Source organism: Nematolebias whitei, chromosome 2 (genome assembly GCF_014905685.2).
Source record: "Nematolebias whitei isolate Nwh7 chromosome 2, NemWhi1, whole genome shotgun sequence".
NCBI classification, from domain to species: Eukaryota; Metazoa; Chordata; class Actinopteri; order Cyprinodontiformes; family Rivulidae; genus Nematolebias; species Nematolebias whitei.
Genome location: NC_056499.1, coordinates 13,692,326 through 13,717,572, shown reverse-complemented (window position 1 = coordinate 13,717,572; position 25,247 = coordinate 13,692,326). Strand labels below are relative to the sequence as shown.

The 25,247-nt window shown below is 41.3% G+C and overlaps 1 protein-coding gene across 1 annotated transcript in view; it reads left to right on the top strand.

The window, feature by feature from the left end:
- The window catches only part of dmxl2 (Dmx-like 2), a 66,948-nt gene that overhangs the window by 26,839 nt on the left and 14,862 nt on the right, over positions 1 to 25,247 (top strand). Inside the window, 24 exon segments of the mRNA XM_037690435.1 lie at positions 106 to 227; positions 529 to 618; positions 734 to 842; positions 957 to 1,076; positions 1,739 to 1,966; positions 2,086 to 2,372; positions 4,523 to 4,695; positions 4,781 to 5,429; positions 6,751 to 7,080; positions 7,148 to 7,267; positions 7,489 to 7,624; positions 9,270 to 9,380; positions 10,245 to 10,414; positions 11,424 to 11,521; positions 11,627 to 11,792; positions 14,024 to 14,285; positions 14,364 to 14,566; positions 14,673 to 15,056; positions 16,734 to 16,916; positions 16,993 to 17,283; positions 17,538 to 17,729; positions 17,911 to 17,987; positions 20,127 to 20,257; positions 21,066 to 21,311. Coding sequence (XP_037546363.1) covers positions 106 to 227; positions 529 to 618; positions 734 to 842; positions 957 to 1,076; positions 1,739 to 1,966; positions 2,086 to 2,372; positions 4,523 to 4,695; positions 4,781 to 5,429; positions 6,751 to 7,080; positions 7,148 to 7,267; positions 7,489 to 7,624; positions 9,270 to 9,380; positions 10,245 to 10,414; positions 11,424 to 11,521; positions 11,627 to 11,792; positions 14,024 to 14,285; positions 14,364 to 14,566; positions 14,673 to 15,056; positions 16,734 to 16,916; positions 16,993 to 17,283; positions 17,538 to 17,729; positions 17,911 to 17,987; positions 20,127 to 20,257; positions 21,066 to 21,311 — 4,878 coding nt within the window.

Below are 25,247 nucleotides of genomic sequence, written 5' to 3'. Positions count from 1 at the left end.
GTAAAGCCTTGCTCTCTGCTACCTTTTTATCTGCACAAACACATGTGATAAGTTTGAATATTATTATACATTGTTTAAAACAGCGACCTGTGCTGTGTCCATCAGGAACCTACTGTAACAGTGCCAGCGCCTGCTTCGTGGCATCAGATGGTAAAAACCTGCGTCTCTATCAAGCTGTTGTTGATGCCAGGAAACTGCTGGATGAGCTGTCAGATCCGGAAACATCTGTGAGTGAAAACACTGTTTTACTGCACATTTTAAAGTTCTTATCTGTTGAATGTGAGAAATACTTTCTGGTCAGTAAATGTTCTGTGCGTCGGTATGACTTTTATCATTAAAGAGGTGAAGCTGAGACTTGAGCAGCTTTAAGAAATACCAGAAATGTATTAAAATACTCTAAAAACATAACCTAAAGCTCATCGTTGTCCTTATTGTCCTTGTCAATATCATCACAAGAATCAGTCATTTGAATACAACTGCAGCTAAAGCAGTTTTTTTGTCTTTAATGCACGATTTGTCTCTCCTCAGAAACTCGTAGGTGAAGTGTTCAACATTGTGAGCCAGCAGTCCACTGCCAGACCTGGATGCATCATAGAGTTGGACATCATCACAAACCAGGTTAGCAGCTGCTCTCATCCTCACATTTTACAAGGCTTATAGAGCGGTAAACAGAGATTGTGCCTTAAAGTCTTTAATGAACACGTGTAGTAAACTGCTCCATACGTGTCTCCAGTGTGGCTCCAATACTCAGCTGCTGCACGTCTTCCAAGAGGATTTTATTTTAGGCTACAAACCTCAAAAAGAACAAGAGGCATTCACACCAGCCTTTTCCACCGGAGAAGGTATTTACACTGTTAAATTAAATTGTGCAAGTGTTTTTATTTATTTATTTTATTTTGTTCTTTTACCCTAAATCTGATCATTATTGGATAAAAAATATTTTATACACCACGCAGATTTTCAACCTGCTCCGTTTTCTGAGAAGTTCTTCCTGGTGGTGATAGAGAAGGATCTGAACAGGAACTCTGTCCTGCAGATGTGGCACCTGCACCTCCAGTCTGTGCAGGCGTGTGTTGGTAGGTCCAAAGAGCACACAACTGGGCTGGGTCAGGAAAAACCTGAACTATCTGGATGTTTAAACATAAAAGCATGATTTTAAATAACCTATTCTTATGTGGACACCTGCTTGTTTTCTGGCGTACAGTTTATACCAGACCAAATGATTTAAAAATATGTATAACTATATCTTGTTTATCATCATCATACTACTTCAGGATACTTTCAACTTTTTTGTCTTTCATGTTGCAAAACTTTCAGCTCATTTAGGAGAACGGTGCAATGACTTACGTTACTCTTTCAAATATTTGACTTTATTTACAATTTTTGTCATAGAAATACACCTAGATGTCTTCAGTTCCTTCAGTAACACTCTTCTCTTTATATCTGCTTCAGCTACTGGCTCTGTTTTTGTCTTCTTTTAGCTACTGTTTGACCAATTTTATTTTCAGTACCAGATTTGCTCATTTTAGCTGTCATTAGGCTGATTTTTTCCCAAGTTTTGCAACATCTAGCTACTGTTCTGCTGTTTTCAGTTATTGTTTTGCTTGTTTTAACTTCAACAGCTCAGGTTTATCTCCTTCAGCATATTTCAGTAAAGTCATTCAGCGCCCAGCACAAGTTTTGCCTAAAATGTGATTTCTCCAGTTTTGTTTTGTTTTTTGTGTGTTTTTTTTTCCAGATGAGCCAAGCCAACAGTTTAACTTCCAGAGTCAGCTGATGGTTCCTAATCAAGCCACAAATGCTGACTCTTCTCCGGAGACTTCTCCCATCAGACCCCTGCCACGCTCAGCTTCTTCAGCTAACCTTCAGTCAGCGAGTAAATTGATCCTCAGCTCCAGGCTGGTGTACAGCAGGCGGCTGGACTTACCCCATGGGGTGGAGGTTACGAGAGCTACACCTTCAGCAGGTTGGAGACTTTACATCAGATCCTGTTATTGTTGTCAAATTAAAATAAAACCATCCTGAATATGCAATGTTGGCATGTTTGAAGGCTTTGCTGTAATCTGATTTATTCCTTTCTCACAGGTCACCTGAGTTCCTCCTCCATCTACCCTGTGTGCCTTGCTCCGTACCTGATCGTCACCCCCTGCTCCGATTCTTACGTGCGGTTCTGGCGCTGCGCCGTGGAGGTTGATGATGGCTATGATGGAGAGAGCCAAGACAGGTGGACGTACCGCTGGGAACCCTGGGTGCTGATGAACGAGGAGGACGACAACAACAGTTCTGTGTGCGTGTCAGGTCGACCCGTAGCTGTGTCCTGCTCCTACATCGGCCGGCTGGCTGTAGCCTTTAAACAGCCACGTCATGGACAGGTAGGAGATAAACTCTTTACCCACTAAGAAAAATTTACTACCTAAAAAATGTGTTGTCGCTGGCGACGCACTCATAATAAAAGGCTTAAACTTAGCAGAACTTTCACTATAATGCTGTTTTTTTTTTTTTTTTTTTACTGTTTTATGTTTTAAATACAGGAAATACAATTAATTTCTCATAAATCCTCTGAAAGTGGAAGTGTAGGTATACATCAGCTTATAAATGGGTGCTTGCTGCTTTCAACTGATACTTTTATTTGGATGTTTAATTTGATTAAAAGCAGTGATTCTACAAAAATAAATCAGGTTAATGAAGTAAAAAAAATGTTTAATAATTTAAAAAAAAAACTGAAATAGGTGAATGCATTTCTTTTCAGTTCCAAAACTCTATGTCTCCTACTCCTGCTTCAGTTCCAACATCAGGTCTCTTCAGGTCCATCACCACTATTTCCGTTCATCTAACTTAGATGTTTTGTCCGTTCTTCATGACCAAACATCTCCAGCTCCTTCAGGGGTGCTGCTTGTGTCCAACAATCTTTAAATCAAACTCAGAACAGGCCTGGCTTTAACTGGACCATTCCAGGACATTTACCTGGTTCTCCCTAAACCAGTGGAGTGTTCTTTAGCAGTGTGTTTAGGGTCATTGTCCTGCTGGGAGGACCTCCATCCCTGTCTCAAACTACTCAAAGTGTCCTTTAATTCTGACCTGTTTCCTAGTCCGTGCTGATGAAAAACATTCCCACAGCATGATGCTGCCACCACCATGCTTCACTGTAGAGATGTAGCTCTCAGCATGATGAGAACCTGACATGTCCTTGATGTTTGGGTGTTTTCATAATGTCTTTTTCTTGCCACACCTCCATGAAGTCTTGTAGCATAATTTGGAGTGAGTCCTAGTACCATCACCAAATTGAAGGCCACGTCCCAAATAACAAGGAGTGTCAGAGACAGCCTGTGAAGTTGGAATCCCAAGAAAAGGACTACAAGAAAGCAGTTTCCTCACCATGTCAGCTTTTAGGAGCTGTAGGCAGTCTTCTGTTGATTTACAGTTGAGGTTTGCTGGACGATATGGCAGATGGCTCTCTACCCAGACAATCCAGAACAGACTCTAAACAGCCACTCTCCAACTCAGAAGGCTACCAGAAGGCCTGCCATAACTGTTCTTCACCATCTGGCCCATTTCCACTGATGAAAAAAGCATGTATAATAACCTGAACTTTTGGAGGAACATTACGTTCAGTGATGAGTCCAGATTCTGCTACAGCAGTTCAGAAGACACTGAACACTTTGCTGATTTTACCTGTAGGGTAACAGTTTTTGTTGGAGGTAGTGTGATGGTGTGGGATGGGAAAACAAGTCATCAATGGAAGCATTCTCAATCCAGAGAGAGATTGATATGAGATTCTTTAACCAGTAGTGAACTCAAATCTCTACAGTCCTGGGCAGAACTCTGTCCTCCAAAATGACAACACTTATCCACACAGAGCAGGGTTTATCAGAGACCACCTGCAGAATTTGGTACTTAAGAGGCCTTCGGTCTTGACCTCAACCCCCTTGAACAGCTGGGGGATCAGTTTAGGTATGCTGTTTGATCCAGAGTGACCAAAACAACTACCATAGCTGACTTGCGACAAATGCTGGTTGAAGAATGGGACACCATCCCACAGCTGTGTGTGATCAAGCTGGTGAGCAGCATGACGAGGAGAAGCCAGGCATGTATGGTTCTTCCACATGCTACCAAGACCCCTGATTGTTATATGAATAAAATTGCCAATATGTCTTGTTTCTCCAGACTTCAATCACTCAATCCAAAAAACACTAAACAGAGGCAACAGAAAAGGCTTTTTGGCAGAGAAGATTTGGCAACTTTTTCATGGACAAAATTCACAAAGTCAACTCTGCTGCTCAACATACAAATGCATTTTCCTTACAAATGTGGCACTTTTTAAGCAGAAATGAACAAGTAAAAAAATAACAGCTAAAAGTACATAAAACAGAACAAATACAGATTACGGTATGTATACATCTGCAGATTTTATTAGCCTGCACGTCTGTTCTGTGTTTAAAGTAAATTTAGTTGTACTTAGTTGTATCTTCAGATTTGACCTTTTTCTCAGAAATGACTGTAAAGATGTGTCTTGTGTCCTCAGCTGCATGGTCCTGGAGAGGACTTCTCCATGAATGTGTCCATCTATGAGTGTGAATCTACCGGTGGCTCAGAGTGGGTTTTGGAGCAAACTGTCCACCTTGACGACTTCGTCAGACCCTCATCAACTCTGGATCCCAGAGTCAGTGTGGATTCCAACCTGTTTGTCTACAGCAGGTCAGAATGCAGACCCATGCATGTCTGTGTTGTTTTATCCTAACTCTGCTTTACCTTTACACTCAGCATGATTCATTTCTCTCAGGTCTGACCTGTACATGAGCAGAGACCACAGCTCCCCCAACATTAAGCACTTTATCCACCTGGACTGGCTGTCCAAGGAGGACGGTTCTCATATCCTCACTGTTGGGGTGGGCTCGAACATCCTCATGTACGGACGCATCTCGGGGGTGGTCAGTGAGCAGACCAGCAGTAAGGAGGGGATGGCCGTCATCACCCTTCCTCTAGGGGGCAGTATCAAGCAAGGGATCCGTTCACGCTGGGTTCTGCTGCGGTCCATTGACCTCTTGTCTTCTGTGGATGGTACTCCGTCACTCCCGGTCTCCCTGTCTTGGGTGAGGGATGGAATCCTAGTGGTGGGTATGGACTGTGAAATGCACGTGTACGCCCAGTGGCACCAGGACAAGAAGCTCGGTGAGGGAGAAGAGGGCAACCTGTCGTCTGCAGACATCGCTGGAGGTCAAACCACAGGTTCCTCTGTCTTTGAAGGGAGAGCTCGGTCTAAGAGTGTGTTTGAAGGGAGTGCTGGGGTGGATGAAGCCCTCCGAGCCCCAGCAGGACTACAGGAAGGTGGACTGTTCGAAGCGGCTCACTCCCTGTCCCCAACTCTACCACAGTACCATCCAACTCAGCTGCTGGAGCTCATGGACCTGGGCCGAGTTCGCCGGGCCAAGGTGAGTCTGTTTCTGCCCGTTTTAGAAACTATTGGTTTCTTAGATCTAAAATCTGTTTTTTTTTTTCCTATTTATACCACATAAAAATGAGAATAAAACAGACAAAGGAATGAAAAATATTTTGTATAGCAGAGTTCCAGAGTCTTTAAAAGTAAGAAAGAAAATGGCAGCCGGTAAAGATATTTCTGTTTCCAGACTTTTGTTCTTTAATTTACTTTCTAAATACAAGGGTATTATACAAGGGTTAAGAATGGGAATTTTGAAAGTAATTTGCTGCAACAGTGAGTTCTTTATTATTATAAAATAAATATTTAGTCAGTTTTAGTTAAAATTCTGAGACATTTTGTGAACGAAGCACTGGTGGGCATGATGTTTCCTCAGGGATCACTTTGGCTCAGTTCATGGGTCCAAAGGGCCACAAAATGGACACAGAGTGCACTGATATGCAACTATCATACACAGCATCACATCATCTGCAAAAGTCAACAACACACTGATTTATTTTACCTGACAGCGTAAATCTAACACGAGAGACATTTTCCACACAGATTTTTGGGTCAGATTTGTCAGAAGTTTTTTTTGTACCTCTTTAAAGGTTAGCTCAGTTTTAAAGATTTTTTTTTCTTCACTTGTCCAACAGTTCCTGTGAGGGAACAGTGGCGGCACTTCATTTAGGCATCATTTATTGCATAGAAAATCATATTTATTCTGATTGTGTTTTTAGACCTTTTTTAGTATAAAAAAAGTGCTTTTGTTGGTAAATGGAAGAAAAAAAACTAAATTGTGTTGCAACTTTTCACAAGACTCATTACAATTTTTTTTTTCAAGTTTTATCTTTGCATTAGAAAGTTGAGGGCCGGCGTGAGATGCCTCAGGGACGACTTCTCGCCCTCGAGCCTTTTTTTACATGGGCATGTTTCATAAATGGAGACCTTTTGCTGAATGTTGCACAATGGTTGCAACTGGACTACCACATTTAGCTCTGGATAGTTTTAAGATTTTTCAGTTACTTAAATGAACCGGTTTTACTTAATGAACAATATGCTTTTTTAAAAGACTCAAACTGTTTGATTGAGACCATAAATTTGGCACAAATTCAGACAAGAATGTATTTATTTTTTCCACAAGTGCTGTGCCATGAAGGACATCTTTTGTGTATATTGTTTAATTTTAGCTAAAAGTTTGTACTGTCACATTAAAAATTACCTGGAATTTGTCAGAGGCCTGTGAAACTGCGTCTGTAAGTCTGTACCTTTGAAAGTGAAGATGTGTAGGAGTCCTGGTATCAACTTAATAAGCCTTGAGCTTCTTCTGTGTACAGGCCATCCTTGCACACCTGGTGAAGTGTATCGCTGGAGAGGTGGCCGTGGTGAGAGATGTGGAGGGGGGCGAAGGCGGATCCAGGAGACATCTTTCTCGGACCATTAGCGTGACTGGCAGCACAGCGAAGGACACGATGGTGACCGGCCGCGACAGTGGCAGGGACTACACAGAGATCAACTCCATCCCTCCTTTACCTCTCTACGCTCTCATGTTGGCTGATCTGGACACCTCATACAAGGGGCCAGAAGAAACCGCCAAAGTGACCAAGGTGTCTGATGGCGACGCAACCCAGAAGTCCACAGAGGACCAGTATGCTGACCTCTTTCAGGTAGGACTGGTGACCAGGTGGCTGGTTGGTGACGATGCACCTACTGACGTGTGGTCTGCTCTGACAGGTGCCAGCGGTCACCACTGATGACTTTGTGAACTTTGCTACTGATAAACCAGAGAAGAAATCCAGATTTATTAACCTCTCCCAGTATGGACCCACTTACTTTGGACCAGAGCACGCCCAGGTATTGTTTATGAATCAAATGGTCAGAAATGATCAAGCTATAGAATCATGTGGTTCTGGTTAAATGGAAGAATAATTTCTCCACGGAGGAACTTGTTAATGACAATTAAATTTTCTGATTTTTACAATAACAATATTCTGCATTTTATATCTTCTGTCTGTGTGTGTGTTCAACTGTCTGTCTTTCTGTCCATCTGTCTATCTGTCCATCTGTCTGTCTAGGTTCTGTCCAGTCATCTGATGCACTCCAGCCTTCCAGGACTGACGAGGCTCGAGCAGATGTTCCTGGTGGCTTTAGCAGACACCATCGCAACCACCAGTGCTGAGGTGACCAGCTCCACGGATCAACAGTACACAGGTTGGTACCCTCTGTGTGTGTATGGACGCCATTTTGGCTTCTCATCAGAAGAACTATGACTCCGTCTTTAATGTGTAAAAAATGTATTCTTTATGCAGAAAGCATGGGCTGCAGTAGCTTGGTGGTTGGTGTCGTAGCCTTGTAATCCTGAGGTTGTGGGTTCGAGCCCAGGTTGCATCAGGTTGCATTCACGCAAGCTTGCTTGTTGTGGCAACCTCTATAGAAGGGAGCTAAAAGAAACTTACTATGCACAAAGTAATGCTAATGCTAGATGGCTATTTGCAGCAGATTTGTTTGTGTTTGATTAGCCATGGACCAATATGAAATGACCTCATGCAAAATGATCAGTTTTGCAAAAATAAAGCAAATTTAAAAAAAATTTAACGAATCATTTATTTGATTTTATTTAATCACCAAAATTAAATAATTGATTCTGCTGATTAAATAACATCAAATATTGATCATTAATTATTATTTTATACTGTAGGTATGATTGTGTATTCTAAATAAAATATTTACTCTGAGTTATGTTGAAACCCGTAATCGACCCGTGCCTAGGTCTGATGTCGTAAATATTGTGAGGCGTTGCCTTTAAAGTTATAGAAATAAACTTTTATCTTCATTTTGTTGTGAGATGTCATCAGAAGCAGGACACAGGTTGTAAATTTTCAGTTGATATTCATCAAACCAGTCGTGTATCTGACAGGAACACAGTTTGAATGAAACACGACTGCAGTAAAATGATGCAGGTGGTCATCTGCAGCATCTCAGGTTCATCTCTCCATCAGATTGATTCAGGTTAAAGCTGCACTTCATACCATAAATATAGTGTCATCATAATATCAGTGAGTGCAGTCTGAATATCTCACAACACTCGGACTGCATAAACTCACACACAGGTCTATGTCCAGCAGCACATCTTCATGTTCTGCTGCAGATGAAATACCTGGTCCATTCAACGATGGCCTTGATGCACACACCTGGTTTAGATGATGGTGGTGAAAGAAGAGAAAATGAGGAAAATGTTTTTTTGTAACTCACTGCCATTTTAATATGAAACACTAATACACACGGACAGTGTAGGTTTTTTCTAATATCAGCCCTAATTCATACACGATCAACTAGAAATTTGGAGATTGTTCCCAAACAGCCAGAAAGGTTCATGTCTTACCACAAAGAACCAGATTTATTCTATTGTTGTTTTCTTTTATCATTTTTTGTCATCCTGTTAGCATGCTGGTTAGCTTCTGTGTTTACAATATCAGTAACCTTTGTAAGAGATAAAACTCTTTAAAGTTGTCTAAAGGTTATAAACACAAAGACAAACTTTACTTTTCTTGATTGTGTGTTCCTCCATCTATTTAATTTCTACCTATCAAATCTTAAATAACAAAAACAACCGTGCGTAAACCGTTCCTCCTCACTGTTTATTATCGTCGCCTTTTTTCTTTTAATTTTCTGGCGTATTTATTTAGTCTTGTGCGAGGAGGACATAAGCAGGTTGTTCCAGGGCAGAGTCGGCACAGCCGAGGGTTCAGGGACAGCAGATATATTCTCTGACAGCATGAACTCAAATGATACAGAAGGGGGTTTATGTCATACAGGCTGTTTTATTAAAACCAGACTCTTCCTGCTGTTTGTTCAGGTGGCGAGGCTCTGGATGAGTGTGGACTGAGGTACCTGCTCGCCATGCGGCTTCACACCTGCCTGCTCACCTCTCTGCCCCCACTTTACCGCATGCAGCTGCTTCACCAGGGTACGAATATCAATCATACTTCCACTGTGACAAAACATGAATGTTTCTGACTCTGTGTCTGTGTGTTAGCAAAATATCTCATGAGCCACTGAATGAATTTAAAAGAAAATCAGAAAGAAGTCACTGGATGAACATCAACATGATTCAAGATGGCTGCCACAGCTAATCCACATCAACTTTCCCTAAAGTAGCTATAACTCAACCAGATTTATAGATATTGAGCTAAAATCTGGAGTGGTAGTAGCTGAGGGTTATTTCCAACACATCCTCTGAGCATGTTTTATATCGTACATAATATTATTTTTATTTTATTCTCATAGAATGTTTAATACTTTACATGTTGATTAAAAACAAACAGGAAAATATATCTATAAAAATACTAAATTAAAAGACATGAAACTAATAAATATAATGAAATATAAAATCAAATCATTTGAAATAAGGAAACACAACGACATGAAGACCTGATGGGACTCAGCAGTCATGTTTTCTACAGCTGTTATAGACAAAAACATCTGTAGAAAACGACTGAGAAATCATCAAAATCCCTCTGGTAATTCATAAAATATTTTGCTAACACTACAACAAAAAGACACGGGAAGAAACATCCTTCCTTTCCACGTTCAGAGGCAGGTGATTTAAATGGTTTTCACCTAATGACTCATTTATTTATTTGTATTTAAGAGAATATGACAAGAAGTTTGGTCTATAGGAAAATTAAAGATTTATTTTTATTGTTTTATTGTCTAGCCCTCAGCTGCTGTAACATAATTAAAATACTATTTATTTCCACTAAGACCTTTACTTAGTTTGATTATTTTGGAGGTTAAACCTTGGACTTCCTGTTTGTTGTCTGTGCTGCAGGCCTTTCCACGTGCCATTTTGCGTGGGCCTTCCATTCGGAGGCGGAGGAGGAGCTGCTGAACATGATTCCTGCCATGCAGAGAGGCGACGCGCAGTGGTCCGACCTCAGAGCCGTCGGCGTGGGCTGGTGGATCCGCAACATCAACACTCTGCGCAAAATGGTGGACAAGGTATCGGAGAAGTGTGGAAGAGCAGCAGCATCTGTTTCACAGCTGTCAGATTCTGAGTGTTTGCTGCAGAATTTCATTATTTTAGGCTTCTTCCCTACGTACAGCCGTGGAAAAATAAAGTCCCCTTCAGTTCTGGCCCAGGACATCTTCAACCTGATCTGGTCTTTATCGGGTTCTAGCATGATGTTATTAAAATGGAACAGAACTGCCGAGTTGTTATTTATGAAACAGTAACAAGACCGTTCAGGAGATGGGTGCTGTGACTATTTTGTTTTTGGCAATAATTTCCTCAGAAAAATAAAGATATTTTTCATTTCTCCAGAAACTTTTTTCTTTTTTAAATCTGCCTCGGCTACTGTCCCAGGTTTAGTCCTCTTATGCTACTTTTAGATTTCAGCTTATATTTTTCTACTTTTAATTATGAAGTGCATAATTTTTAACTTTTAGCTGCCTGTAGTTGTTTTCTCCTTTTAGCTTCTAGGTAGCCTTTTGTTACTTTTAGCGTGTAGCTAGCCTTTTGATATTTTTGCAACTTATGGCGTTTATCTAACATTTTGCAAATTTGAGCATTTAGCTAAACTATTTTTAAAATTCATCTAGCTTTTTCTACTTATTTCTACTTTTAGCATTCAGCTAACCTTTTGCTCCATTCAGCCTTTAGCTAACCATTTGCTACTTTTAGCATTTATCTATCCTTTTTTAATTTATTTATCTAGCCATTTGAAAAATGCAACTCTTAGCAATTAGCTTACATTTTGCTACTAACCTTATCTTTAGCTACTTTCAGTGGTCCTTTGGCTCGCAGCATAATAATCTCTGTTTTTCTTGAGATTTTTTTGTCATTGAAAATTATTTAAATGTTTTTGTAATTCAGAGAAATTCATTCTGTTTTTTGTTCTGTACTGAATTAGTTGAGTGTTTGCTGTAAACTCCAGCTGATATCTGCTGCTTCAGTTGTGTTTGTAGTGTTTTTTATTAACTGCAGTGTTTATTTTTTGTTTTTAATCAGTTGGGTAAAGCTGCTTTCCAGAGGAACAATGACCCTTTAGATGCTGCTCTCTTCTACTTGGCCACAAAGAAGAAAGCCGTCCTGTGGGGACTCTTCAGGTTGTCTTTAAATATGTTATTATTGTGAACTGGTACTGTTTGTTTCCAGTGAATTTATTTCTGAACCCCTTTGAGGCATGAAGGAGTCTGTTTTTTATCTTTCAGGTCTCAGCATGATGAGAAGATGACTCAGTTCTTTAAAAACAACTTCAGTGAGGACCGCTGGAGAAAGGCGGCTCTGAAAAATGCCTTCTCTCTGCTGGGAAAGCAGCGCTTCGAACAGGCCGCTGCCTTTTTCCTGTTGGCTGGTTCCCTTAAAGACGCCATAGAGGTGTGTACATCTCACACACACACACTCACACAGCTTATTACTTTTGAGTTTTCTCCTCTTTGCTGTGTTGACCACAGAATGAAGAAAATGTAACTTCCTGAGTTATAGTTTTAATATCTGCTGCTGAGAGAAGCTCTGCAGCCTTTGAAAATCCTGTAACAATCTTAATTTATTCTGATAAAATTCATAACCAGCTGTCAAATTTTTCCTTGGCCTGAGGTTTTCACCCTCACAGTCAAAATATTCAGACAGATAAGAAACAGAAGTTTGAGCTTCTTTTGTTTAAACTTTGTGTACTGGTTGTGGACCAGCCGAGGACTACACAGAAACATGTCTAATTCAGTCCCATCTAAACAAATCAAATCTTATTCTATTCAAAACAGTCAAGATCCAGTTTAAATCAGTTTACCTGCAGAATAATCCAATTTAATTTAAAATCAACTAAGACAGTCCAGTTAAATCCAGTTATTATCCACTTTATTGCAGTAGAATCTGATTCTCTGGGTGTTTGTAAACTTAAAATAAAAGAAGAAGAAGGTGTGATGTCCCTCACAGCACGCCGTGTTTACAAAAAGAAATATGGAGGCTGCACACGTTATCATCGATTCTGAAGTTGGTGTGCGATCAAAACCGATTGAAATATTACTCAACTGGATTGTTTTGTTCAGTGTTTACATTTGGTCGTGCTGCTCCCTGCCAACTCAGGGGAAGAACTGCATTTCTGGAATGAGAACAAAGTACTGAAGGTAGAAACTAAATCAAATGTTGATCCATCACGTTGGCCTGGATACAATCCGACACAAACTCTGGTCTCATATGTTGCTGTAGATTCAGTCATCCAGGACGTGATGAATTAAAAAAGGATGAAACAACAGGACTTCTGTTCTGTAGCTGAGGACGTGTGGAGTTCTGAGCTTTAAACTGCATGACGGTCGTATCAATATTATCAATATTTGGCTTGATTCACATCCCCCTACCTAATCGAGGTGTTCAGACTGTGAGGAAAACATAGATATGTGTCGCACGTGTGCAAAAGAAAGGGGCCACTTTTTGCCTGCAGTGTGAACCTTTCCTTAGATAGATTTTTTATTTTTTTTGACAAATTGGTGTTTTTATGTATGTGAATGTTTCTGTTCAGTGCCCTGAGATGACTTGTGTTGTGACTTGGTGCTATATAAATAAACTGAACTGATCTGAAAATTGAATTGAATTGAACGCAGCCTAAATGTCATAGTGTAAATCTGTTGTACTGAGCATGCTCAGTTCAGCAGGCTGTAGAGGAAAAAAAAAATCATAAACAAACACACAACAGGAGCTCCTTGTCAGGGATTCAGCGTTTCTGCTCTACAAGGAAATCAAAAGTACTCAAAGTATATCTATATCTATAATAAGTATATATATATATCAGATGTCTCACACCTGCTTCCACCCTCGTTTGCCCCCACTCTGGACCCTTGAGCAAGACTCTTAACCGCCACCATCTGCTCCTCCAGGCTCCCTAGATGGCAGCTCTCTGCTCCACACAGAGGGCTGTGGTAGCTTGGTGGTCTGTTTTTGTAGGAAGGACGACCAACATAAAAACAATTGCCAAGTCTTTGGGCGAGTTAGTTCACTGTGGCGATCCCTGAAGAAGGGAGCAGCCGAAAGAAGAAAAAAAGTATATATCAAATGTCAAATTGTTTGTGTATTTGTACCCAACTGTCTCGGTTCAGACGTGTGGGATGGGTCTTCTCCTCCAGACAATAATATGTGAGACACAGCTGGTCCTCAGTCTCATCTAAAAACAGACAGGTTTAGATGTACCCTGAGGTTGTTTTTTTTTTAATGAGTTTAAAGCAAGTTGAGAAATAAATATTAAAATACGTTTTATCTAACAAAGTTTAAGTCAGGTCCTCTGGATGGATAAAAAAAAAAACAACTTCTTGAAAAGTTTCATCTTTAATCCAAAAGACTTTGTCAGTTTGACTAAGTAATTTGGATGTGATTGAATCTTTTGGAAGGCAATTTCAATTCAGTCTTTTGAATCCGTCCAGAGGAAACTGACTTAACTTTATTAGATTTTTCTACCTGGATTATTGAGCATGCATCAGGATAAAATGCATTTTGGTATTTCCTTCTTTTTCCAGTTCTACCAAACTTGAACCAAAACATGACTTGTACATGCCATGCCATGATGTTTATGTATTATATTTCATAAAGTGTAAAGTGTGGTGCTGGTTTTGGATGTTTAGGTGTTGATGGAGAAAATGGAGGATCTCCAGCTGGCCATGATCGTATCCAGACTGTACGAATCAGACTTTGAGAAGTCGTCCACCTGCCAGGGCCTCCTTTATGAGAAGGTTCTGGGTTGTAACAGGGACGGCAGTGGTTACCACTGCTCGAGACTGCACCCTGACCCGTTCCTCCGCAGCATTGCCTACTGGATCATGAAGGATTACACTCGAGCCCTGGATACCCTGTTGGAGAGGAACCCCAAAGAGGACGAGAATCCTGGTGAGTGCACCAGAGAAACTGAGACGTGTTCAGTTTGACGCCATTTCCTGTAAAAGCTTGTTTTATCTTGTTTTGTAGACGTGATGGTGAAGTCTTGCAACCCCGTGGTGTTTAGTTTCTACAACTACTTGAGAACCCATCCTTTGATTATTCGGCGCCACTTTGCTAATCCAGAGGGTCCAGTAACAAGTGTGGGTCTGACTGCAGAGAAGAGCAGCGCCGATGAGATCAACCTCATCGAGCGCAAACTCTTCTTCACGACTGCCAACGCACACTTCAAGGTCTTTATCCTGTTGTTATGTGATAACTAACTGATACTTAACTTCAGTCCCATGATAAGTGTTCACATTTTTAAACATCTTTTTATTGTTTTTCTGCTTTCTGTAGGTGGGGTGTCCAGTTTTGGCTCTGGAAGTGCTTTCCAAAATTCCCAAAGTCAGTAAGAAATCTGGATCATCGCCTCTCAGCAAAGCTTCATCGAAGGCGAACATCAACGCAAACCAGCCGTTAGAAAACGGCACCCGGGGAGGCGGCGACTGGGACGACCCGGCAACAGCTGACCGTGCCTGGGGAGGAAACTACAGCGGGGGGCTTGACTGGAGCCAGCCGGTGGTCCAGGTAGAGGAAGACGAGCTGAATCTAGACTGGGGAGATGATAAAGATGATGATGATGATGAAGATGGAGAAGGCTTGACCATGAAGAAACCGGAGCAGGAAACCAGAGCAGGCTCGAAGAACGGCGTCTCCAAACTGCAGAGACAGGACTCACAGGTACCATCAAACATTCTTCATATGTATCAAAACAAATACCTTGAGGTTTTCATGTATATAATAATAGTAATAATGTTTTAAGATTAAAAACAGACTGAATCCAGAAAAATTTCCAAATCACAGAAAACACATAAAAAAACAACAAAAATCGGAGCTCCAACAGAAAAGATCAGATCGTCTGTGAACTATTTAAAACTTAAAACATGGATATTCCTGCAAAGATTTTAATTATCAAGAGAAATAGAATGATTTTTATTTTTATAAGGGTGATGTGTAAATATTCTGTTTTGAGATTTTATTTGCTCAAATTATATTTCTTTGTGAAACAGAGAAGTAAAGTGAAAAATGGACTTTGTTTAGTTCTCTCAATAACTGGTTGAGTTCCCAGAGTTAATCAAAGCCGTCGGTAAAGTCTACATCTTTGTCGGAGCTCGTTAGTTCAAACTCGAAGTCGGTGTTTCTCTTTTCTGGAGGACCAAAGTACAACGTTGAGTTTTAACTAGAGACCAAAAACAATATGTGTCATGACTTCAGTGGAATAATTACTGAAGATGTTCCTTCAACTTCAGTACTGAGCAGCATCATTTTAAACAAACCACACAAATAAATAAAGGTTGAATGAATGAATGGAAGTACCAATAGTTCATCACTGCCACAAATAAAACAAGTTTTTGTGTTTTTTTACCTTATAATTAATCCATGAAACAATAAATTAGGAATCGTATACAGTGGTCCCTCGTTTATCGCGGGGGATTCGTACCTTGAAGCCCCGCGACAAGTGAAAAACCACAAAATAGGAATAGTACCGTTAGTACAAATAGTAAGTAGTAGTTTATTTTAGTATTTAAATATACAGTAGTCCCTCACTACTTTGCGGTTTGTCTTGCGCAGACTTGCTCTATCGTGGTTTTTCAATGTAAGATTGGACATGACACTCAATGGTTGATTGATGGATGAGCCGCACGATCGACACGAGATTTTTATGTAAAATAAATTATTTTGAATTATTTATCACCTGCTTCAACTCTGTGCAGCCCACACTGCAGGATAAGCTTCCTCCTGCAGCTGATCAGCTGTTCTCTGTGCAGAACGGAGAAATGGGCGTGGCCAAGAATGCTTGCAGGTGGCTGAGAGCAGCAGAGGCACAGAGAGGGAAATCATGACATTCTGTGCTCTTTTAGAGTTTTAGAGTTTAGAAACATTGTTTAGAATATTGCAAGCGTCCTTCCCACACTTTCGCAATATTTTAAACAATGTTTCTAAACGCTCTAAAAGAGCACAGCATGTCATGGTTTCAGCTCCCTGCCTCCAGCTGCATTTTCGGCCACGCCCACTTCTCCGCTCTGCATGGAGATCAGCTGATCAGCTGCAGGAGGAAGCTTCTCCCCCAGCTGTGGGCTGCACAGAGGTGCTAAATCATTTAAAATAATTTATTTTAAATAAAAATTCCATGTCGATCTTGCGGCTCATCCATCAATCGGCCAATTGTGTGTCATGTCCAGTCTTACTTTAAAAAACCGCTATAGAGCCAGTCTGCGAAAAACCAACAGTCAAGTAGTGAGGGACTACTGTATATTCTGTAAGTTTGTTTAGGATCAGATTTGAACTTTGAATAAAAATGCATCGTTTATTGTATGTATGCAGAAAGCTGACATTTTCTCTTCTTTCTGTGTTTAGGGTGAGTCAGAAGTGGACGTCATAGCAGAGCAGCTGAAATTTCGTGCCTGTCTGAAGATCCTGATGACCGAGCTTCGGACGCTGGCGACGGGCTTCGAAGTCGACGGAGGGAAGCTGCGGTTTCAGCTCTACAGCTGGTTGGAGAAGGAGATTGCCGCAATGCACACGATCTGTAACTACAAGGTAGATTTTCAGAAATGAGCTTCAGATCGGAGTGTCTTTCTCCGCCTTACATTCACAGACAATTATCACTCCACAGGTGGAGGGAAAGGAGGAGGGATCAGAGGTGGAGCGAGACCGAACAGCTTCTATAGACATTTCAGAGGATGCACTGGAGTGCTCCGAGGCAGGAGCGTACGAGCGTCACCAGATGGAGCGTCGGCGTCTTCAGGCCAAGCAGCAGCATTCAGAGAGGCGTAAGGCCTGGCTGAGGAAGAACCAGGCCCTGCTGAGGGTTTTCCTGTCCTACTGCAGCCTTCACGGAGCCAAGGGAGGGGGGGTGACGTCTGTTCGCATGGAGCTTCTGTTCCTCCTGCAGGAGAGCCAGCAGGTACACGTTAGGGATGGACAGATTCACTGACGTGCACATCATAATCAGATCTGTAGAGCAGCCATGTGTCGCGCAGTTTTTAAATTTAGATGTGTTGCTTTATTTCTTGTTTGCACCAATAAAACTTTATTTATTTATTTGATCAAATGTTTGCAGGAAGTTTTTTTTCGACTGACTTTTCCTCATAAATGCAGAAACATGAAACAAGTGTAGTTTAAGCAGAAGTAAATGAATTCTCTTCCTGTATTTGGCAGGAGACCACGGTGAAGCAGCTGCAGTCTCCTCTTCCTCTGCCCACGACGCTGCCTCTGCTGTCGGCCTGCATCGCCCCCACCAAGACAGTCATAGCCAACCCTGTTCTCCACCTCAGCAACCACATCCATGACATCCTCTACACCATCACAAGCATGGAGACGCCGCCACATCCTGACATCATCGATGATCGGGTCAGTACTCAAAATGAATCCTAACTAAGAGGGCTGAGCGTTTAGGCACTATTTTGTTTGTTTGTTTTCTTCTTCTTAAAGAGAAAGTACTGTTCAAACATTTGTTAGGTACAGAGTGTGCACCCTTTCTTAAGATTTCGGCTCACCTTCGTGACATTTCTGTTTCTTTTTCCTTGTTCAGGTCAACGCCCTGCACACACTGGCAGCCTCTCTGTCTGCTTGTGTCTATCAGGCGCTGTGCGACAGCCACAGCTACAGGTAATTCTGTTTCGGCAGCATCACTGGTCCAGCTGTCTCTGCTGTGGATGAAGGTCAAGTTCAAGTTGTGTTCATTTGTCATATGCAGGTTAACACAGGGTTAACAGTACAATGAAATGTTTAGGATGAGAAGAACCAGATTGACTCGTTTAAAAAAATCAAAGAACAAACCAACAAACAAATACAAAAAAGCATGCAATAAGGGTACACAAAAAGTACCAAAAAGTGAAAAAGTAATTATAATATTTACAATATATGAGAGATATTGTGCAACAACATGGTATAGTATAATGGTGCAGCAGGATGAATTTGAATTAATAAGTATTTTGAGGTAGTAATATAAGCTAAAATGCATATGATGTATATGAGAGCCTTGACATCCTTTTCAGGGACACCACCAAGTCATTGGTTCAGGTATGTTGACGACACCTGGGTTAAAATTAAATCTCAGGAAGTCCAACATTTTACTGACCACATCAACTCTGTGGATAAATACATCAAGTTCACACGAGAAGATGTAAAAAATGGCAGGTTGGCTTTCTTGGACTGTGAGGTCTCAGTTTCTGATAGAGGACATTTGCAAACTGAGGTGTACCACAAACCCACCCACACAGACCAGTATTTGCAGTTTGACTCCCATCACCCTTTGGAGCACAAGTTAGGAGTCATCAGGACTCTGTATCACAGAGCAGACAGCGTCCCCACTAACTCAGGAGCCAGGCAGAAGGAGAAATCCCACACAAGACAGGCTCTAGAGCAATGTGGATATCCTAACTAGACCTTCCTGAAAGCAGATAAAAAACCCAAACAGGACTCCAGCCAGCCATCAGGTGAAAAGGAGGAACTCAGACCAGTGGTCATTCCGTATGTTGAGGGAGTTTCAGAGAAACTGAGACGTTTATTTTCTAAACATAACGTCCCAATAGCTTTTAAACCCCAAAATACATTACGGCAAAGACTGGTTCATCCCAAAGATCCAGTCCCCCGGCACAAACAGAGTAATATTGTGTATGCTGTTCAGTGTCAGGAGGGTGATCAGTCTTACATCGGGGAAACTAAACAGCCACTGGCCAAAAGGATGGACCAGCACAGAAGATCAACATCATCAGGCCAGGATTCTGCGGTCTACACTCATCTCCAGGCCAGCGGTCACTCTTTCAGGGATGAAGATGTTCACATCCTGGATAGAGAGGAACGATGGTTTGAGAGAAGAGTAAAGGAGGCCATCTTTGTGAAAATAAATCGTCCATCGTTAAACAGGGGTGGAGGCCTCCGGGTTCAACTGTCCCCCTCTTACAATGCTGTGATTGCTAGTATCACTCAGCCCTCTGTGAATAGCAAACAGCCATCAGAGTGCTAATGATCCATCGTTAGGCCGATGGTCCGCCTTGACCATGTGAGCAGCTGGTTTTGGTTGTCAGCAGCAAACTGGTTGATCCACTCTGAGAAGGTGCTATTTATAAGACTGAGCTGAATACAGCACCTCAGACTGAGGAAGTATTTTGGATGAAAGACAAAACGTTTCTACAATTTTTTTGTTTTGTTTTTTTTGAAAGTCCAGAGGAACAGATTTAACTTTTTTAGATTTTCTACCTGGGTTATTGAGCATGCATCAGGATATATATATATATATTGCACATAATCAACATATGCCACACGGGTTGTGTGACATATTATTGTACAGGTAGTGACATTGAGGTTGAATTATTAGTTAGTTATTGTCAATTTGTTCAGTGTTATTTATCGAGAGTTCAGTAATCTGACAGCTTGTAGATAATAACTGTCCTTCAGTCTTTTTGTACACGATGGCAGACTCCTGTATCGTCTGCCTGAGGGTAGTAGACGGAAGAGAACTTGTGCTGGGTGGGTGTGATCCTTAATGATGCTGCGTGCTTTGCGCAGACATCGGCTGTGGTAGATGTCCTGGATGGTGTGGAGAAATTGGATGCGTCACTTTATTTCTTGTTTGCACCAATAAAACCTGATTTATTGATTGATTTTTTTTTATTTTTTTTTTTTATAAAATGTTTGCATGAAGTTTTTTTCTACTGACTTTTCCTCATAATGCAGAAACATGAAACAAGGGTAGTTTAAGCAGAAGTAAATGAACTCACTGCTTTGGTCTTTTCTGGTTTCCAGCAGTCAGACAGAGGCCAACCAGTTTACAGGGATGGTGTACCAGGGCCTGCTTCTCAGTGAGAGGAAGCGGCTGAGGACGGAAAGTATCGAGGAACACGTAACTCCCAACTCTGCTCCTGCTCAGTGGCCAGGTAACCAAACTCTGGCTTTTTCTAAACATTCAGTGGATTGGACGGACTTAGCTACAATAAAACTTGAGAAACTACATTTTCTGCAGAATGAGAGCCGAACAGCAGCTGAAATATTTTGCAGATGCTGAAATAGAATTGGTAAAGCTAAAAAGACCAAATATGAGCTAAATGCTAAAAGACATTATCTAAACCCAAAAGAAGCAGAACACTAGAGTACCATTGGACATTTGTTTAGCGTATATCTTAATTTATATCTTAGATCCTGTTTACTGTTTCTTTTACACTTCATATTTTTGCTATTGTTGGATGTAATTGGGACCCTGTGTACATAATTTCGTTCCACCTCATGTACCACATGTGATGAGAATGACAATGAAACTGACTTGAACTTGAAAAAATGCTAAACACTAAACACAAGTCTTAGCACTCATCTCCTGAATGAGCTGAACATTTTGATTTATGAACGTCTAAATGAGCACAGTCTGCAGAATTAGTTAGATTCAAACAAACTATATTGTAAACATATATGGTGTGAATTAACGTCAATGTTCAGATTGCACTGGATTAGGAACATATTTATGGATGAAAAGTAGGTCTGAGAGAGAATGTGGGTATCAGAGGGGGAGCTGTGTTTATGCAGAAAGGCAGATGGTGTTCTACCGTCGGAGCTCCGTGGCCTCTGGGTAGGAAATGAAAACACGAATCACACCATCATGCAACTGCTTCATATATGGGCTCCGCTTTGTGCTGGGAATGTGTAGAAATAACTTTTAATCTGTTACATGAGCTCCATGTTCTCTGTCTGCAGGTGTGTCGTCCCTGATCTCACTGTTGACGTCTGCGCGGGAGGAGGACCAGCCGCGGCTCAGCGTGCTTCTGTTCGAAGCGGTCGTGGCCGTTTATCTCTCGCTGCTCATCCACGGTCTGGGCACGCACAACAGCAACGAGCTCTTCCGCCTGGCAGCGCACCCCCTCAATAACCGCATGTGGGCTGCTGTGTTTGGAGGCGGTGCTAAAGTCGTCATCAAACCCAAAAGACCAGAGCTCCCACCAGGTAAAATCACCTTAATACTTCATCACATGCTCTCCACGTGCGTTTTATTATGTTTTTATATTTGTTTTTGTTTTTTAAACATCCATTCGTTCCATCCCTTTGTGTCTGTCTACATAACTGATAACCATCTAGTCCTTCCACTGAAATACAAACATGCTGGAACCTCAGCGCAGTCTGGGCCAACAAGGTGAGAAGTTCTGCCGCCATCTTGGGAGGTGCTACTTGGCATCCTTAGTTACTGATGGCAGCATAACCATAAATATCTGAGAATAGTCAAAACTCAATCAAGAAACCCATTTTTTGTCAATAATTATTTTATCATTAGAACCTAACTTGAACAAGCGTGGTTTTACTTTCATCTTTTCCAATGGACACTCTGTGAATACCAGGGAGTCGTTTCTAGACCGGTCTGCTCTAATAATGGAGAAAGCTCCAGCAAACTGAAAACGCATCATCAATGTCACTTCTATTGTGGGCGAGAAAGAAAAGCTCATTGATCAACATCTAAATACTCAAGTGCAATATTTCCAGAATTATAAGGAAAATAATTTTTTTTTTTTTTTAGTTTATTAGTCTAAATGAAAATAACTACATACTGTTAGCAGAGCTCTGATTGACTAAGTGAGCATGGGGGGTGGGGGGGTCACCTCATGGTTTGATTCAGAACACTGCGATGCAAATCTAAAATGATATCACTTCATCTATACTAACAATTTAAACGTAATCCTGAATTTCAGACATAAAAATACAAATACTGGTAGTTGGCTTTGCACTACAGAAAAACAAAATAATATTCAAACGAGTTTTTAGGAACTGCATGAACTAAAAAGAGGAGTCAAAATGCTGAGGACTGACATGAGGTTCTGTACTGATGGAGGTTCGTGTTAGAACTGTCTGACCTGTGTTCCTCCATGTTTCTACATCAGAAGAAATCTGCAGTCCGACACTTGAGCGGCTGCAAAGATCTGCACAACTTATTGTTTAAAAGCAACAATTTTAGTGACACTTTATTTCTATAATTGTAAAAAATGACAACTTAAAGAATAGCGAAAAGGATTTTAGGGGAAATATTTGTTCCAAGAAGTCTCAGTCCATCAGCAAGAAAACACAACTGTCACTTTGACGTCACTTAAAGTTGTTTCTTGAAGGCTCCAAATGTCTAATATAGACTCTGATGTTATTTTAAGATCGAACAAGATGTAAAATTTAGGCCAAAAGAACGAAAAACCACAGATGCACCACATTTATAAGAGAATTAACTGACGAGCTAAATGTAAATAGTTTTTATAACGACACAAAATGAAGCTGCACAGTGGGGCAGAAAGTTTCTCCTCACTCATCAACAGGTGGATTTCATTATTTATAATTAGCCGTTAAACACAGACCACGTGCGAAATCAAACAAATACTGTTTTTTTAATCATCCCATTGTAAGTAAAAGCTGCCTGTCAGTTTTATCCTGCGTCCTGCAGAGCTCATCATTGATTAGTGGAACTGCTGATGAAGAGGTTTAAAGATGGAGGACATCAATTTAGAGTTTGACCACAGATTTGTTCTCAAGTGACAAAACTGCCTGGAGCTCCTCGTGTCGGCTCCAAACTGGTTGCATAGATTTCTTGTCAAACTTCCGAGTGACTCCTTGTTTTAAAGCCAAAGCAATCACAAATCAATGCCTTGGTTTTATTTTTGGCCACAAACAGCTGGCTGCCACAGGCGGAGAACAGTGATTGCTCGGTCTGCCCCTCCTTCAACAAATCTGTGTGAATATATTATTAATCGTCAGTTGTTTACTTGAAAGTAGTGGATCAAAACATTTTAGCCTGTTGCCCAGCCATAATCAGAGTAGCACCTACCAAGATGGCGTCCATGACTCTCACCCAGCTGCGCCTCCAATGTGTTTGTGTTGCACTGGTCCTGTCCTGTTGATGCTGCCACTGGTGTGTAGTGTCTTGTGTGAGTGTGCCCTCTGCCCTGTGTCCCAGTGTCAGCTGAGTTTGAGGCAGCCAGGCCTGAAGAGCCTCAGGAGACAGGAAGACCTGAGCAGGGCCGCCTGTCCCCAAACCCCACTCCCACCCCCGCTGAAACCCAGCGCCCCAAACGACCCCCTCCTCCTGTTTCAAGGGGAGCGGGGCCGGGCACTGTGGCACCAGCTCCTGAGGCCCGCTGTGAGTAACTGGGCTGGTGGATTGCAGTGCATGGTACAGGTTTGCGTTGTTGCAGATGCTTGACTCTTTCTTCTGTCGATCTTGTGAAGCTGCTGCTGAATGAGCACCAAAGCTAGCTAGCGCTAACAGAAACATTTGAGCTCAATGTTATGATAAGCCAGCAACCATGTGTGTTTGTGTGAGAGTGTGTGTGCACTTGTATGTGTATTTTGCATTGCATGTTCATGATGAAATGTCCTTTCTGTTCATTTTGTTGTTTTACATAACAGCTGGGCGTAACGAGGAGTGTTCAGTGACCGAGGCTGAGCAGCCCTCTGAGACTAAATCTGAATTTGAGACTAAACCAGGTACTCCTCCAGACGATTTTAGGACCAGTGAACCACTGCCGTACAGCTCAAACTGTGACCTTTTTTTTGAAAACCCGGATGCTGAAAACGTTTGGATGTTTTGTAAACGTACATAAAAACAAAATGCAATGATTTGCAAATCTCAGAAATCCTAATTTTATTCACAGTGGAACCAGTAAATGTATGAAATGTTTAAACCAAGAAATTGAGTCAGTTTGAGGAAAAGCAGATTTTTTTTTTCTGATGCTGGCAACATTTCTGTTTAAAGTTGTTCAGCTCCACATTTTCTCTGAGAAGACTCCCGTCTTTTTACAATGGTTTGTAAAGACCAGGACCTGAGGAGACCAGTTGTTGGAGGTCTTGTCCCATTCTGGTCTGATGGTAGAACTCTAGCTGTCCTTCAGTCCTGGATCTTCTCAGCTGGATGGAGCAGATGTTCTAAAACCTGCAGATGTTTTCCTGCATTGATGGAGTCTTTCCAGATGTGTCAGCTGCTTATACTAGAGGAGTCCACCAGAGAGGCAGGCTTTAGACCTGTGAGCTGATACCAGGCTGGATGGTCCCTCACCTTTTTAGTCCTGAGGACTTGGTGTCCGTGGTTTCCAAACAGAACTTCAGATTTGGACCTGTCTGACCACAGAACAGTTCTGGACTTCACCTCAGTCCATTGAAAATGAGCTCTGGTCCAGAGAAGACTGCAGCGGTTCTGGATGGTGTTCACATCTGGCTTCTTCTTTGCCTGATAGAGCTTTAAGCAGCATCTATGGGTGAACTGTGTGTGAACAGAACCAGACCTGGTTTTACTACAGTGGTTCCTGTAGGTCTTGTCCTTTGAGCTCAGATTTCTACAGATTCTTCTAATCTGTGGATCAGATTATGAAGTGGAGATGATGGAGATTAAAGTCTGTATTCAGGAACTTTATTCGAAATTCATTCAGGAGCTTTATTCTGAAATTGTTCCTCTAGTTTTAGCCAGACTGCTGAACCTGTGCCCATCTTTACTTCTAACAGTCCCTGACTGACCTGCTGATAATTCACCTCATCCGTGACTAAATGTTCCTCCTGGTTCTGATCCGGACCTCTGACTCTTTAGTTACTCCTGAACAACTCTTTCAGACGAATTGCTGACATCGTATTCAATGTTCCCTTATTTTTTTCTAAAAGGTTTAAACATTTTATTAGTTTAATAGTTTCTATTATGAATAAGTGTTTATATAATTTGCGAATCATTATATTTTTTTATGCCCGTTTTACACAACGGCCCAACTTTTTCTACATTACGGCTGTAGAACGAAAAGTTAAAGGTGGTCGTTGATAAGTTGTAGTGAAGTTAAAGTTTTCACATTGATTCAGCTTTTAAAATTTGTGCATTAGTGATATCCAGAGTTGCACTTTCATGATAATGTATTGACAGAACGTGACAGT